The following is a 13763-nucleotide window of genomic DNA, read 5'->3' as shown; positions in this document are numbered from 1 at the left end:
CAGGGGTTATCATGACCTTTGCAAGTGTGAACACGTACGCTTGTCATGAATCCCTTTTTTTCCAATAAAAAGGTGCCAGGACATAGTCAGGACACGTACAACGAGAAACAACATGGACACAGATAACTACAGTCATATTTGTAATCTGATTCATTGTTTACTCTAATATTGCATGAGGATAATAGATGTATGCAGAGGTTATACCCAACATGCTATGAAGTCTGCTGAATGTAGAAAAGAAAGTTTAGTAAATTGTGCCCTCTGGTGGGAATTACCAGCAAAATGTACCAAGACATCATTAGTACTCATTCTTAAAGAGGGACAAGTCTCAGTGTTATATTGTTATACAAGTTATACTACTGCATTATTAATGTTCAGGGTTTAAGGGACATTTTAATGCTGTAGCTATTTTAACTACTTTATCCAGTGCTAGTTCATGCAATGCATCATATTTCAAAGGCAGAGATTGTGATTTGTGTTAGAACATTTTAATCTGCAAAGAATATAACTGTCAAACAAATGTATACAAATTATAATATTTTCCTCTGAAATTACGACAATATACAGTATTACCTAAAAACTAAGTACTTTACATGTACTTATTTGTTTTCCACCAAGTCATTTAAGGCAGCAACAAATAATTACTTTCATTATGAATAGATCTGTTGAATATTTTGTCGATCTACTACTTAATGATTTCTTAAATAAAATGTCAGAAATGTGGAAATCCTCTCATTTGAGAGGCTGGAAACAGTGACTGTTTTGCCTTTTTGCTTGATAAAAGACTTAATTTACTATCATAATTGTTGTTGATTAAATAAAACATTATCATTTCATTTCAGAACCCGTGTCATTTGTTTATTGTTTGTTGTATCTTTTTGGATGTATTTTTAAGTTTTAACTGTTGTTTCAATCTTTTTCTTTCATTTATAGTCGTATGTCTAAAGTCGCCTAATTTCAGCTGTAATTTGAGTATGAAAGGTGCAATACAAATTAAAATCATTGTTATTATGTTATGTGATCAGGCAGTTGTAAAAGATAAATCGGTGGGTCACACAGCACAAACCAATGTTGTGTAGCTAAACACTGATCCAACCGGCAGACGTTTATTTTCCACTTGAGATTACAAAGTTTAGTCAGGTTAAATTTTGGGGAAATATGTCTAAAATAATAGCAAGCCATCCTCAATATTTTTCATTTGATGGAATAATGCATGTCTTGGGTCTGGGGTTTGAATGTTTAATTCAGGGTAACCATAATAGCTTCAATGAAGAGCAGGAACAAACTGTTATATGTGTGTGTGTGTGTTTGTATTCCATTTACCTGTTTTAGCAGAGCATTTGTAGCCTACAATGTAGCTTTTTCCCAACCTGAAGCAAGAGCTTTCCCGTAGAAGAAAAAAAAAAACGAGGGCTCGTCCGGGATTTGAACCCGGGACCTCTCGCACCCTAAGCGAGAATCATACCCCTAGACCAACGAGCCTAGTGGTGCAAATGAGCACATATTGCAAAATTATAAAGAAAAAAAGGGACAGTTTCTACAGCAAGATTTGTTTCTAAAGGTAAAGTCACAGAGATTTTTATTGTCATCGTAGTGATACAACGAAATTTCATTTGGTAGCCCTCAGAAACGAAATTTCGTTGTATGGTATTTCAAGTTATCCCGAAGGTAGATCATGACGATCCACGAGACGTCCCAACTGTCTGTGAAGTACAGCCCTCATGTTGCAACAGCGACATTCCAATACTTTGTTAACATTTCCAAAGAAATAAAGGATCGCTTCAAACGTAAATACAGCAATTACCAAGCACAACGCGAAATGTTTCAGCAGACTTACCTGACGTTACGTCGACTCTGTTGACAAAAGGTGAAGTGTTTTGTTTTTTTGTCTTAAAAAACAGAAAACAAATTGACCCGGTAAATGTGTTCCACCACGTGAGAAGAGTTGGAAGAGTCCATTATTTCTGGAACGTTGACGTTGTTGTGACGTCGCTTAACAACCGCCAGAGGTCGACATACGCTGAGGATGAGGCTGTGGCAAGAGGTGTCACTCCCAGCTACTTCCGCCTTCGTTTAACTCCTGTTGGCAGACGTGTCTCTCTCTTACTGTTTCTCAGTTTAGAAAATTGAATTAAAAAAAAAATTAAATTAAATTAAAAAAGAATTGTTTCACGATTTTATTTTACTTTTATTGTGCTTATTCTGTTTTGTTCTTCTTATTGTATTTCAAGGATTATTTTAACCAGGCCTATTGTCTTTTTGCTTTGTTTGCTGCGTATTCTTTTCTACATTGTCTGATTTTCTGTCTGTGAAACATTTGACTGACTTCTTGGAAAAAAAGAGTGTAGCCATGAACATACTTCTGTATAATGTTTTCTTCCCTCTAACCAATTAAGGCTCCAAATATTAAAATAAGAACTAGGTTGAACTACAGTACATTTTTCTGAATTTGTCACTTTCCGTATGTGGATTGTCATTCATTTTTACAATTGTTTGTGTGAGTCACTACCACAGTAAATAAAAAGGCCCAGCATTATTTGTAATTATTTAAATGCGCATATTGGAGGGGAATCAGTCAGCCACTGAGGATTAAGCGTTTGTTGCGGCTGATCCCTTTAGTATATTGATTGATCCATTAATCTTTGGGTCTTTTTCCCATGGTGCAAAAAAAGTTATATTGAGCAATTGGTTTACGTAATGGTGTTGCATATAAATGAATGTATTTAGTGTCTGCCGATTGTTCTGTGTCTATGCCCAGGGACTGCAGACGGAAATTAGCATATAAATCTGGCATGAATCATGTCTTCTCATTTTGAGATTAATGTTGTTTTTGTGGATGGTCTTACTACAACAACAACAGCAACTACTACTACTACTACTACTACTACTAATAATAACAATAATGATAATAATAAACTCACATTTTAGGGTTTATAGATCAGTGGGTGCAGATAACCAGAATGCAGGCAGCAGGATAGCTTTAAACAGTTTCAAATAGGAGTTCCTGTAATGAGTGTTGACCATGTCTGCCACCTGATGGCTGAGAAGCACAGGGGTTAGGAACTGATGACATAGACATTGATTCCTGGTGTCAGTAGGGCACATTCCCGATTGCTGTTCCATAAATTAGCTGCTCCAGTTGGCTATCCTGCTGCCAGATGACATTTTATTGGAACATGTGGGAGAAGATTTCCCACACGGAAAATCAGAGCCGCGTGATGGTGGTTACTGAGACAATCCGTCGGACATTGTCTCAAATGTTTATTTTGCAATAGTAGTAGTTTTTGATAGAAAAAAGAAAGAAGATTGTCTGAAACCACAGTAAGAGAGAATGTACACGCAGACAGTTATCGGTTTTGCAACCCAGTGTGTGAATTGAGTGATTCATCAGCTGGATAGCAACTCTTCTATTTTAAAAGTGGAATCAGTCTCACTCACTTTAGTGTTTCCATTTGACTAAATGTAATGGCCTTTATTTGTTTTCTCCATTCAGTTTGTAACAGCATACTCCCTTTTTGTGTGTGTGTGTGTGTGTGTGTGTGTGTGTGTGTGTGTGTGTGTGTGTAAAGGTAAGACGCTGAATTTGTGAGCATCACTGTATTGTTGAAACTACAAGTAAAAACAGCTTTCAAGCGTGCAAAGAATACACATTTTCTATTGTCAAGAAGCAGCATCAGACTCAATAAATTAAAAGTTCAATATGAAAGCATGTTGAAGACAACAGAGTAATATCCAAACACTACGGAACTTCTGCTTTGACACTTTACTCACAAGGTACTATGTAGCCCAAAGAATTTACCAAAACATATTTCAAAAAAGGGGACCAACATAGTTTTATGTATCTAGAAAAATGTATTACTTTGACCACCGAGCCCTGAAACCCGTTGGGCTTGGTTGCTGGGTGACGGGACTTGTTTTGCCAATCTTCTACACATGTAAATTTACATGAACTCAGGCGGACGACGACCCGAGATGCTCTCAATCGATGCGTTTGTGCGTCTAGCAGATGGCAGCCTCAGTCCAGACACCCAAAGCAGGAGGGGTTGGCACATATTTCACAAGGATCCAAAGACGTGATGATTGACACTGGAAAGTGCAGAAAAAAGAAAAACATATCAACATAGATATTCATCTGACCATAAATGTGTTTTTTGTACCATCCGAGGGCCATCTTTTCAAGTCCAATGAATTGCGGCTAATATTGATAATGAGCTCCGTGTGCAGTCTGTGTCTGATGAGCTTCAATGGCCCCCGAAGACTATTTGAACAACCTGTCATCGACCTCTCGTCGGGCATTATCATTCCAGAGCCGCTTTATGATGCACCAATTGCAGGCTGTGCATAATACCATGTGTAAACAGTGGAACCGAGGAATCCATGCAAGCGAACTGGTGGAAGCCTGCGCCTGCCGTCCGTGTCTTTAGTGTCAAGTCTGAGAGCGAGCGTGTGTCTCAGTAACACGACTGTTGATCAAACAGGGTACCTGAGAGCAAGTTTGAGATCGTTTACTGTGTGATTTTTACTAACTCCATTGTGAACCCAACAGCCACATTATGAGAAGGAGCGACTGTCGTATCACAAAGATCGAGATAGTCCACACAAGGCAGAGGGCAGGGGGGTCAAACAAACACAGGACTGTCGTCAAGGAGATGAAAAGTAAATGTTGTCATAATGTCACGTCGGTCGTTAGTCATGTGACACGTTAGTCAAGTTAACGTCAGCTACACTCTTTCGGTAAACCTAACTAAGCGGTTTTGGTGCTTCAACCTAACTTCCTGTGCAGCAGCGGGGCACGTAGAGCGTCACGGGTTGAAGTTGGGAGTGACAATGAGCAGCTAGCCCAGTGGAGCAGTTTGGTTATTAAAGGGATATTTGACATTTTGAGAAGTGTGCTTATTTGCTTTCTTGAAAGACACCAAATGTCAACAAAACGCATGTATGACATGTATGACAAACGCATGTTTATTTGGCATGTTGAACTCTCAGCATTGCAACCTCCATCTGCCTTTTTACCATTTTCCTCAATAACTTTTGTGCAGAGAAGATAACTTTTAGAGACTGTTTACCGTAACCAGCTAGTAATCTATTACGTTGGCGACAGATTGTGACATCGATCTACATGCAGAACAGGTTTACCATATGATAGTATGCATTATGTAATTAAATAGAAGCAAATGCTGCCTTTAAGTTGATGGTTTACCATTGACAATGTGAGCTTCAGTTGTTATGTGATGTCTAGTTTAGGAACTCCAACTTTGAGGCTAACAGGCTCACAGTTTCCCCCTGTTTCCAGTCTAAATGCTAAGCTAAGCTAACCAGCTCCAGTTGATGCAGCCTCTTAGTTAGAGGAAATGTTTGGTGATATTATATTATTATGATTATTGTCAGCAAATCCCATTAAAAAACAAAACTGAAAAATAGTTGACAATTGTCTTTGTGTCGAAAAAAGTCTGTATTGCACCAAATGTGTATTAATTAAAAAATACAACAGAACAAATGCACAATTTACTCCAGTTTGAGCTAAGTTTCCTAGAAACAGTGCCTGGCTTTCTTAATTAAGCAGTGATTAGCCCTTTGAAAGAAAGGGAACCAATGGCCTTGGGGCTGAATGCCACAGCTGGAAACTACTGAGAGTTGTTGCTGTTGCTGTTGTTGGGGTTTTCAACACAATAGAAGGAGACATTGTAATTCAACGCCAGAATGTGTTGGTGCCAAAGTGAACCTGATGTCCTACACACATTTTTCATTATGTTTGTTTGTTTGTTTGGCCTTTTCTGAGTCTTACCTAGTTTGGAGAAAACCATGCCTGCTCCTTTCCCTTGACACACTGGCCGAAAGACCTGCGGCAGGACGGGGTTAGTGCACACGGCTACAACGCTGGTCTCGGCGAGGTGAGGGCTAACGCTGCCGTCTAAATCCATCAGCTCCTCCAGCTGCTTCACTGCCTTCAAGGGGAAGCTGCTGTCTCCAACCTGGTGGGTGAGAAAGAGAGTGTGTGGAGTCTTGTCATGGGAATGGAGAGAGGACTGGATAGTAAAGGAAAACATGACTAGACAGAATATTTGGTGTTAAAATGCAGTTGTTTAAGTAAGATGAGGTAAAACACATCCTCAGATCTGCCCGGCAACATTTTTCCAACAACAACAAAAAGGCCCCTTGACAGAGAAACAGAAACAAATTGTCAACAGCATTTCAAAGAACAAGTGATACTCACTTTAACCTGCACACCCAGAGCTCCTCTGCACACACACAGCACCACGAGCAGGACGACGCTGAGCACTCTCATTTTCAGATGATGCAAGGCGCCTCTCAGTATCGAAGGGAGTTTCTTCTGTGGTCGCTGTGTCTCGGCTCTGCCTCTTATGAAGGCGTCAGGACAGATTAGTGATTTATTAACACAAATAACTGGCAGGGTGAGGGGAGTAAAGGTAGAAGGGAAACTTACAAGACAAAGATAAACCAAAGGTTTACGCCCTGCAAGCGCTTTGGATCCTCTTTTTTAGTTTATAATCACTATCCTCTAAATTTGTTTACAACCTCTATTTCTGTCGTTTACTCCGTCAGCCGTAATATTTTGCTATTGACTTTGGGTGTCACACTAACGCATACAATGCCTCAGGGCCACCTAATAAATCTCACCCCTTGTTTCTCGCCCACAGATATTTGTCACAGAGCTGTCTGATAAGGAAGCGTACAAAGCTGTCCCAATATAGGTCACTTGTTTGCATGGCTGTGATATTTGCAAATTAGGACGCTTTCAAGAGACAAATGGTAATTTTATGTGTCGGGAAAAACCCACCTTAATGCAAACATCTAATAAACCCTCGAAATGCTCAAACAGTCAGTACCACCAATTCAAATGATATCACACACTGACTCCCCTTGGATGTTTCGGTTAACTTTGGTGAGAAGGAGCTGCCCTTTACCTCAGTCGGACAACAGATAAGAGCCACAGCTGTGACGTCGTTGGGAGTCACAGTCTGTATCCTCACTCTGTGAACTCAGACTCTGCTTCAGAGGTCGCATCAGAGTCACAACATCGACCAATTTTGGCAGGTTTTACTCTGCTGAGATACAAGAGGAAATCAAGGCTTCCGATTCCTTGTGTATTTATTGTTTTTATAGCTTAGAGACAGACTTTGCTTGTTTTGTATTTTGGGCCAAACTCTCTGCAACTAGCTAAAGGGACATGAGATAAAATGAACCGTTATGGCAATAGATGACAAAAAAAGAAACGAAGCATGCAAAGATCCACTAGTAGACCACCAAAATATGAATAAATAACAGATACATAATATCTGATCTTTAAGTATATTTTGGGACTTGTTGGATCACAATACTCTCTATATGATAAAGAAATGTCCCTCACTGTCACACACACACACACACACACACACACACACACACACACACACACACACACACACACACACACACACACACACACACACACACACACACACACTGGCTGTTAATGGAAACCCTATAAAGTAACTAGTAAGTATTATTTAGAAAATCCATAAAGACTAAAATATTTCTGTTGATTACACATTATATAACTCTTATGAAGGTCCAAGAGGACATTTAAATACATAATGGGAAGCTTTTAGTTCATATATATTTATGTTGCTTCTGGGAAAAATCATGTTTGAAAAGATCCACGGCCCAAAGGATAAGTATGTTCAGGTTTGAGAGGTAACATGTTGAAGATACTGGACATTGTTAAAATAGAGAATGGAAGCACCATCTGGACCATTACAACTCCCAAACTAGACAAGTCAAGGATGTGCAGGACATAAATGAACATTACATTACATTCTTAAATCGTTAATAATGGAAGGATCCAGTGTGGTTTATGACACAATTTAGTGAAATAATCCTTCTAAAAGTGAAAGTAGATTTTTGCTTCTGATGTAAAAGGTGAAAGACAATCTGCACAGTATGTCTTCATAAAGAATAATAAAATATCTTTTTTTTAATGGGATGTGAATGGAATATTAGTAGAAGCTCACTGATGCTTTAAGTTAAACATTACTTAAGTATGCAGCGAACAGGGTTCAATCTAAAGTCAAACAACTGAATCTGAGATTATTTTTATTTTTAAACCGCATGTGAGTGCTTCCCGACTTGTTTGTTATCTTCTATTCTATTCATTTAATTAACCTTTATTGTACTGAGCATGCCTATTCTTTCACAGCAACGCCCTTTAATCAGTTCAGTCAGAAAAAAAACAATACAACTGATATAACCACAGAGTTGGAGCTCAGGCTCTGTGCTCGCGGTGCGTCAACCACTCACTGGTGTACATTAGCGTTCGGATGACAGATATGGGCAACAAGGGCTTTGTAGATAAATAGTACCAGCGGTTATTATGTTGCTCATCGGAGTAGCAAACCTACTGCACCACGTGCGGTAAAGTCTGGTGAGTATTATTATTAATCACCTGCAATGAGCGAGAGACTCAGAGGCAGCGGAATGTCAAACAATGTGACATCACCATCATCCAGAACTGAGAGAAAAACAATCCTTGTTCAACAAGCCTCTGGAAGGTCTATGTTTTCTCTGTATTTGAATCAACTTGTTTACTTGTTCATATGTATTTGTGTATAAATAAATACAATTTCTATCTCCTATACATTATATTTTAAATCCTTCTTTTTACTTCCAAGAGGATATACTGGAGGAAAGATACTGACTCACTTTATTAAATGTCCATTGAATTGAATGTATTTTTTTCTATTGCCTTAAACTGGTCAAATACATTCTAATAGTTCATAGTCAGAGAAAGTGATGTAGTCTATTGAGCTGCTGTTATTTTTTATATTAGGTGTTATTATCACATTATTGAAAGTTGTAATAATAACGTAAGAAGCAAGAAAGTCCACTAACTACTTACAACCAGCAGACAGCTGTTTGTGTGTGAAAGCAAGACGAAACATTTACGGTTGCAACGTAACGTTGTTCTGCTTGTTGCATGAGAAAGTTGTGCATTCACACTAGTTGTGTTGTTACATTATGATTTGAACAAAAGCCATGATATTTCCTATCATCTTAACCAAGTTAGTTTTGTTGCATAAATTGTTTCACAATGTTAATCCCGTGGCATTGTGTGTTTTATGAGGCTGAAATGAAATATATTTAACGTATTTTTGATTCAGATACGTCAACATTTAACGCATCCCCTTCTTGTATACAAAGGTATAATTCCAACATTTCATTACATTTTATTTCCCATTTAAGTCAACAAAAAGTACCAGAATTGACCTTGCAGGCATTGCTGCACATACGTACTGCACTATACAGCAAGTTCTGTAGCACATATAATCACGTACATTCGTATCCCTCAGATATGCACACTCAGAAGTACATTAATGAGTATACCTTCATAAGGCTGTGAGTATATTGTAGGTGTCAGAGAATCCACTAGTGCCTAGTACACCTGTATAATGAGCTAGTTTGGCTGAGTCAGATTAGATGCACAGAATAAATTATTCACCATATAGAACATGGACATATATAGATATGAGGCTGACGTGAAGGCAAGAAGGCTTGAATGCAAACGAACACAGCACATTTACACAGTCGTTCTGGCAAACAAACTCTGATGTAACAGCCTACTGTAGCAACACACCAAAGAAAGAAAAAACTAGCGATCGAGGAGCTTATAAGGAAAGTTGAGCATCTAGTATATGTTTTCCAGGAGGAGACCAAAACAGAGCTAAAAGGCCAGTAAATATTGACTTTACATTCGCCAGGTGTCCACAGACTCGACTCCAAATGAAGGCTAATGTTGCTCTGTGTCTGCTGGATGTGTTAAAATGAACATTATAAGCTATAAGGTCAGATGGTTGTGACTTTGTGTCTGTCAGCTTTGGTTCATTTCAGCCCCCTATTGGCCAAAACAGCAGCTTTAAGTATATTTTTTTAAAACAAAACGTTTTCTTTTTTTTTTTACAAATGGCAATAAAATGCAAATAGTAATAGTAATAATGATAGTAATAGTGTGTTTGAATATGCAGGAAACAGCACACTGTACGGATTGATGTATCAATGAAAGCTTTTTATTCAAAACAATGGTAATAAAAAAGAAGAAACATGAGGAAAAAAGAAACTTCTATTTTAAATATGTGTACGGTACAAAGCTTGGTAAGATAGAAATGTAACAAACAGTGTCAATTCCAAAAATATAATGTACGGTAAAGAACTGTCAGCAGACAATAAAGTACAAAGTAACAGTTCACAAAACAACAGACCTCAGTTTGTCTGATTTGTTTTTGGGGGAGTTTTATGTCTAACGGCAACTTTAAAATGTATAAAGTGCCCAATGGGCCAGAGTCAGAGCCTCTGTGGTCAGGGAACATAAAGTCATCATCTCAACATTGCAGACAAACATTTGAGAAATTCCCTGACATGGTTTTGAGGGGGGAGGAGAAGAATCACAAGTCTTAAGCTGGGCAAGATGTTTCTGGCTGGCTGCGTTTATTTAGCAGCCAGTGCAGGCAGCAAAGGCGCAGATCTCACAGACATCCAAGGGAACCATAGCTGAAATAAAGACAAAAAACAACAACTGTTGAATCACCTGTACTTCGATGAGCATGCGATCGACGGACTTAAAACTGCATCACAAAGACTCGCTGCTCCGTATATAATGGTCTCACCTAGTCTGCTGAGGGACGCAGATGCTCCCCTCTGCCTACAGAGGGGCAGGAGCTCCTGCGGCAGCATGGGGTCGGCACAGACGGACCCAGAGCTCGCCCTGAGTCGTGGGCTTTGTTGTCCGGTCACATCGCTGCTCTCCGTCAGCTCCTGGAGCCTCTTGATGGCTTCCAGAGAGAAAGTCAATCCGTTCTCCTTGAAAAAAAAAAGGCAGATGTTGCCATTAAAAGAGCTGCAATCAAACCAAAACGCCCAGTTTGCTAAATATGCAAATAATGAAGTCAACAGTGTGGTTTGTAATCCACGAGAGTACAGAATGCAGGTTTGTAGCAGTCTGCGTGAACAATGCCATTGTCAAGGCCAGTCAGGCACACAGAAATGTCAACACTTACTTCAACCTGCACAGCCTCAGAGGTGCAGCCGAGAGCCAGGACGAGGACAGCGATGGTGGCGAGAGCGGCCTTCATGGTTACAGTTGACAGCGGTTTATCTTGCAGCGTCTTTGTTTGTCTCGTGATGTTGCTCAGCAGGTGCTCAGCTCAGTGTCTGCTCTCTCGCCGTCCACAAGCTGCCTTTTTAAACGGTTCTGGCCCCGCAGCCCGGCGGTCACGTGACCAAATGGGAGCAAAGTTTTTCTCACGGGTTAATGAGTAGTGATGGGTTTTACAGGGCTGTAAAGTGGAATTCATAAATCAATCTATGGCCTCATCGGAATATTGTTATGGTTGTTTTGCTCTGCAGAATTGATCACAAATCTGGTTGGTTAAACAGTTACCATTTGCTCCATTGATGACGGTGAAGCCACACCAGCCCATTGTTAGAAAGTCCTGTTACTCACATCCATGCAAATGTTTCATGTGATGGCATGTCTGACAGACCTGTGGATCATTTTGGATTTTGTTTATTTGCACATATACATAAAACACCTTTAAACATTTTATATATTTAACATTATACATAGCATTAGAGGTTAAAAGCCAATGGTGGCTTATGAAGACATTCCCCGTTAGGTATCAGTAGTCATACTTGACAGGAGGGTAAAAGGATCAAAAGATACACACAACCTTTGCTAATTCAAGTCCTTTTCAGATGTTTTTTACGATAAAGCAGATTCGGATTACAGTGATGGAAGCAGGTTGTTCCAAAGAGACAGTCCTCTGTATTTCAATGAATATTGAAATATCATGTCATATTCAAATGAAAGTCCCATGTGTTATATATACATGTACAGTATACTACAGAAAATATATGCTGTTACATTTGATACTGTTCTGCCTAACTTACATTCTGAGTGAGGAAACTAGGCTGAAACCATTAAATATAAATGCAAATATAATGTTATCCCGCGAGAGTGTCCTGCAGCTCTCTCATTAGCTCGTAGTGTGCCATATTCAGATGGTATTTACTGAAAACTGGTGGATGAGTTGACAGCTATTTCTGCCTCTGCTGCAGAATACATGAAGTTCATTTTATTTATTTATTAAGCTCTCGAGTCTGTCCAGATCTGAATTAATAATCGGGGACACTTGTAAGACATGGGCATGCTACCTTTGTGCTTTAAGGCCAACAAGACACTGGCTGTATAGAAAAAGCTTTCAGGGAACGGGACTAGGAAAGAAGTTTGTAGATCACAAACAACACAATTACCAATAGATGCATTTCCCTCAACGCTAAAGATTTGTCCTTTTAGCAAAAAAAGCTTCAGTAATGAGGTCGATAACGCTGCAGAAATCAAAACTATGACCCTCCAGTAATGAAACGACTAATCGCTATGCCTCTCAAGGTCAGCGGGAGGCTGCGAACATAATCAATTGAATATGCTTATTGTTGGACCCATGCACGCTCCCACATACACAAGGCTGTGACAGGCCAATGAGGTTTTTAATGAGCTCCTTGAGCACATTTCTGCTCCAGAGCATGAAGGGTGTATCTGTCTTCCAGGGTGGCACATTACAGCTCAACAGCAGTCATCAAGCTTTCATTTTCTGTCAGATATAATAGTGACTAAAACACAACATCTAATTAGTTAGTTGTTAATGTGTGAAGTTGCTATTTATGAGGTGATTTTTGCCAGTAGAGGATAAGGTGTTAATATATCTGAACTATCAACAGTTCCTCTGAAGAAACCCAAACTAACAATAACTTGATTCTGCCAACAAGTATTTAATTCATTGCTAATTGGTTTTGTTAAAACTGTATACACAACAGAATCGTACCTCTATTATTAACTTCTCTTCTATCCCCGTCTTGTTGATGAGTGTAACATTTTCTATTTCAAGCCCTTTCTTGTGTCATTTGTTTGCAAAGCAGATTTGGCTAAATAAAAGTGTGCTAATTTACTTCATTACATGATAACAAAAGTTGCCACAAACAAATTAACAATTACTAACAAATACATACACACTACGCATTTGGCTGTATATAAGAAGTGAACGTAGTCGCCGTGACATCACCCATTGGTTTGCGGACTGCAGTTTTGAGGCCTTGAGTTTGACGTTTTGGCCTGTCAATCACAAGGTAGCCACGCCCAAAAGCATACCCTGCTTTATGGTCTATTTGACTCTAAATGGACCATAATCTACTAACTGAACATCATGCTGTATTGAAGAAGACTTAAAACCAGCGATTGAGACCATAAACTCATGTTTACAATGTTTACTGAGGTAATAAATCAAGAGAGAAGTAGAGTCATTTTCTCATAGACTTCTATACTATCACTTTTCTTGCAACCAGAGGAGTTGCCCCCGATGGCCATTAGAAAAACAATGCGAGTTTAAGGCAACTCTGCAATGGCTTCACTTTTCAGACCAGAAGGGTGCCTGGTAGCACAGAAAGCTGCAGGGGGTTAACTGGACTACACTGGGACCCACAGCTCATTTTCCTTCCTTAGTGGTTTAATCCAAGCATGCTTGGGTTCCCGCCCACAGTCCAAAGACACGCATGTTGGGTGTGTGAATGGTATTCCGTCTACATTTTGCCCCTGTGACAGAGGCCTCTCGCCCTATGATGGGATAGGCTACAGCCCCCGGTGATGCTGCACAGGATAAGCAGGTCGAGATAATGGATCAATAAATGATGAAAGACTACAAAAAACGGCAGCGTCGTCT

The 13763-nt window shown here is 39.4% G+C and overlaps 2 protein-coding genes across 2 annotated transcripts; both read right to left on the bottom strand.

Annotated features, from left to right (window-relative positions):
• Positions 1-3233: 3233 nt before the first annotated feature.
• Positions 3234-6343, bottom strand: LOC306715684 (guanylin-like). Its single transcript, XM_079186132.1, has 3 exons — positions 6215-6343; positions 5786-5972; positions 3234-4086 (listed from the first exon to the last, which is right to left on the bottom strand). Exons 1-3 carry the CDS (start codon positions 6284-6286, stop codon positions 4016-4018), a joined length of 330 nt encoding a protein of 109 aa, XP_079042258.1. The 5' UTR covers positions 6287-6343; the 3' UTR covers positions 3234-4015.
• Positions 6344-10039: 3696 nt separating this feature from the next.
• LOC306715777 (guanylate cyclase activator 2B-like) lies at positions 10040-11195 on the bottom strand. The gene is made up of 3 exons (XM_079186250.1): positions 11049-11195; positions 10659-10851; positions 10040-10542 (listed from the first exon to the last, which is right to left on the bottom strand). The coding sequence occupies exons 1-3, from the start codon at positions 11121-11123 to the stop codon at positions 10484-10486; spliced, it is 327 nt and encodes a 108-aa protein (XP_079042376.1). The 5' UTR covers positions 11124-11195; the 3' UTR covers positions 10040-10483.
• Between the last annotated feature and the right edge of the window lie 2568 nt (positions 11196-13763).

The sequence above is a fragment of the Pholis gunnellus genome, assembly GCF_910591455.1.
Source record: "Pholis gunnellus genome assembly, chromosome: 3".
Taxonomy (NCBI): domain Eukaryota; kingdom Metazoa; phylum Chordata; class Actinopteri; order Perciformes; family Pholidae; genus Pholis; species Pholis gunnellus.
Note: the sequence above shows the minus strand (reverse complement) of the source record. Positions and strands in the feature narration are given on the sequence as shown.

Excerpts from the sequence above, each read along its gene's own strand:
- LOC306715777 (XM_079186250.1), bottom strand. The coding sequence starts at position 11,123 with ATGAAGGCCGCTCTCGCCACCATCGCTGTCCTCGTCCTGGCTCTCGGC. Across the intron at positions 10,852-11,048 it reads CTGAGGCTGTGCAGGTTGAA|GAGAACGGATTGACTTTCTC; the intron begins GTAAGTGTTGAC and ends TTTTTTTTCAAG. Across the intron at positions 10,543-10,658 it reads TGCGTCCCTCAGCAGACTAG|CTATGGTTCCCTTGGATGTC; the intron begins GTGAGACCATTA and ends TCTTTATTTCAG.
- LOC306715684 (XM_079186132.1), bottom strand. The coding sequence starts at position 6,286 with ATGAGAGTGCTCAGCGTCGTCCTGCTCGTGGTGCTGTGTGTGTGCAGA. Across the intron at positions 5,973-6,214 it reads CTCTGGGTGTGCAGGTTAAA|GTTGGAGACAGCAGCTTCCC; the intron begins GTGAGTATCACT and ends CTCACCCACCAG. Across the intron at positions 4,087-5,785 it reads CATGGTTTTCTCCAAACTAG|TGTCAATCATCACGTCTTTG; the intron begins GTAAGACTCAGA and ends TGCACTTTCCAG.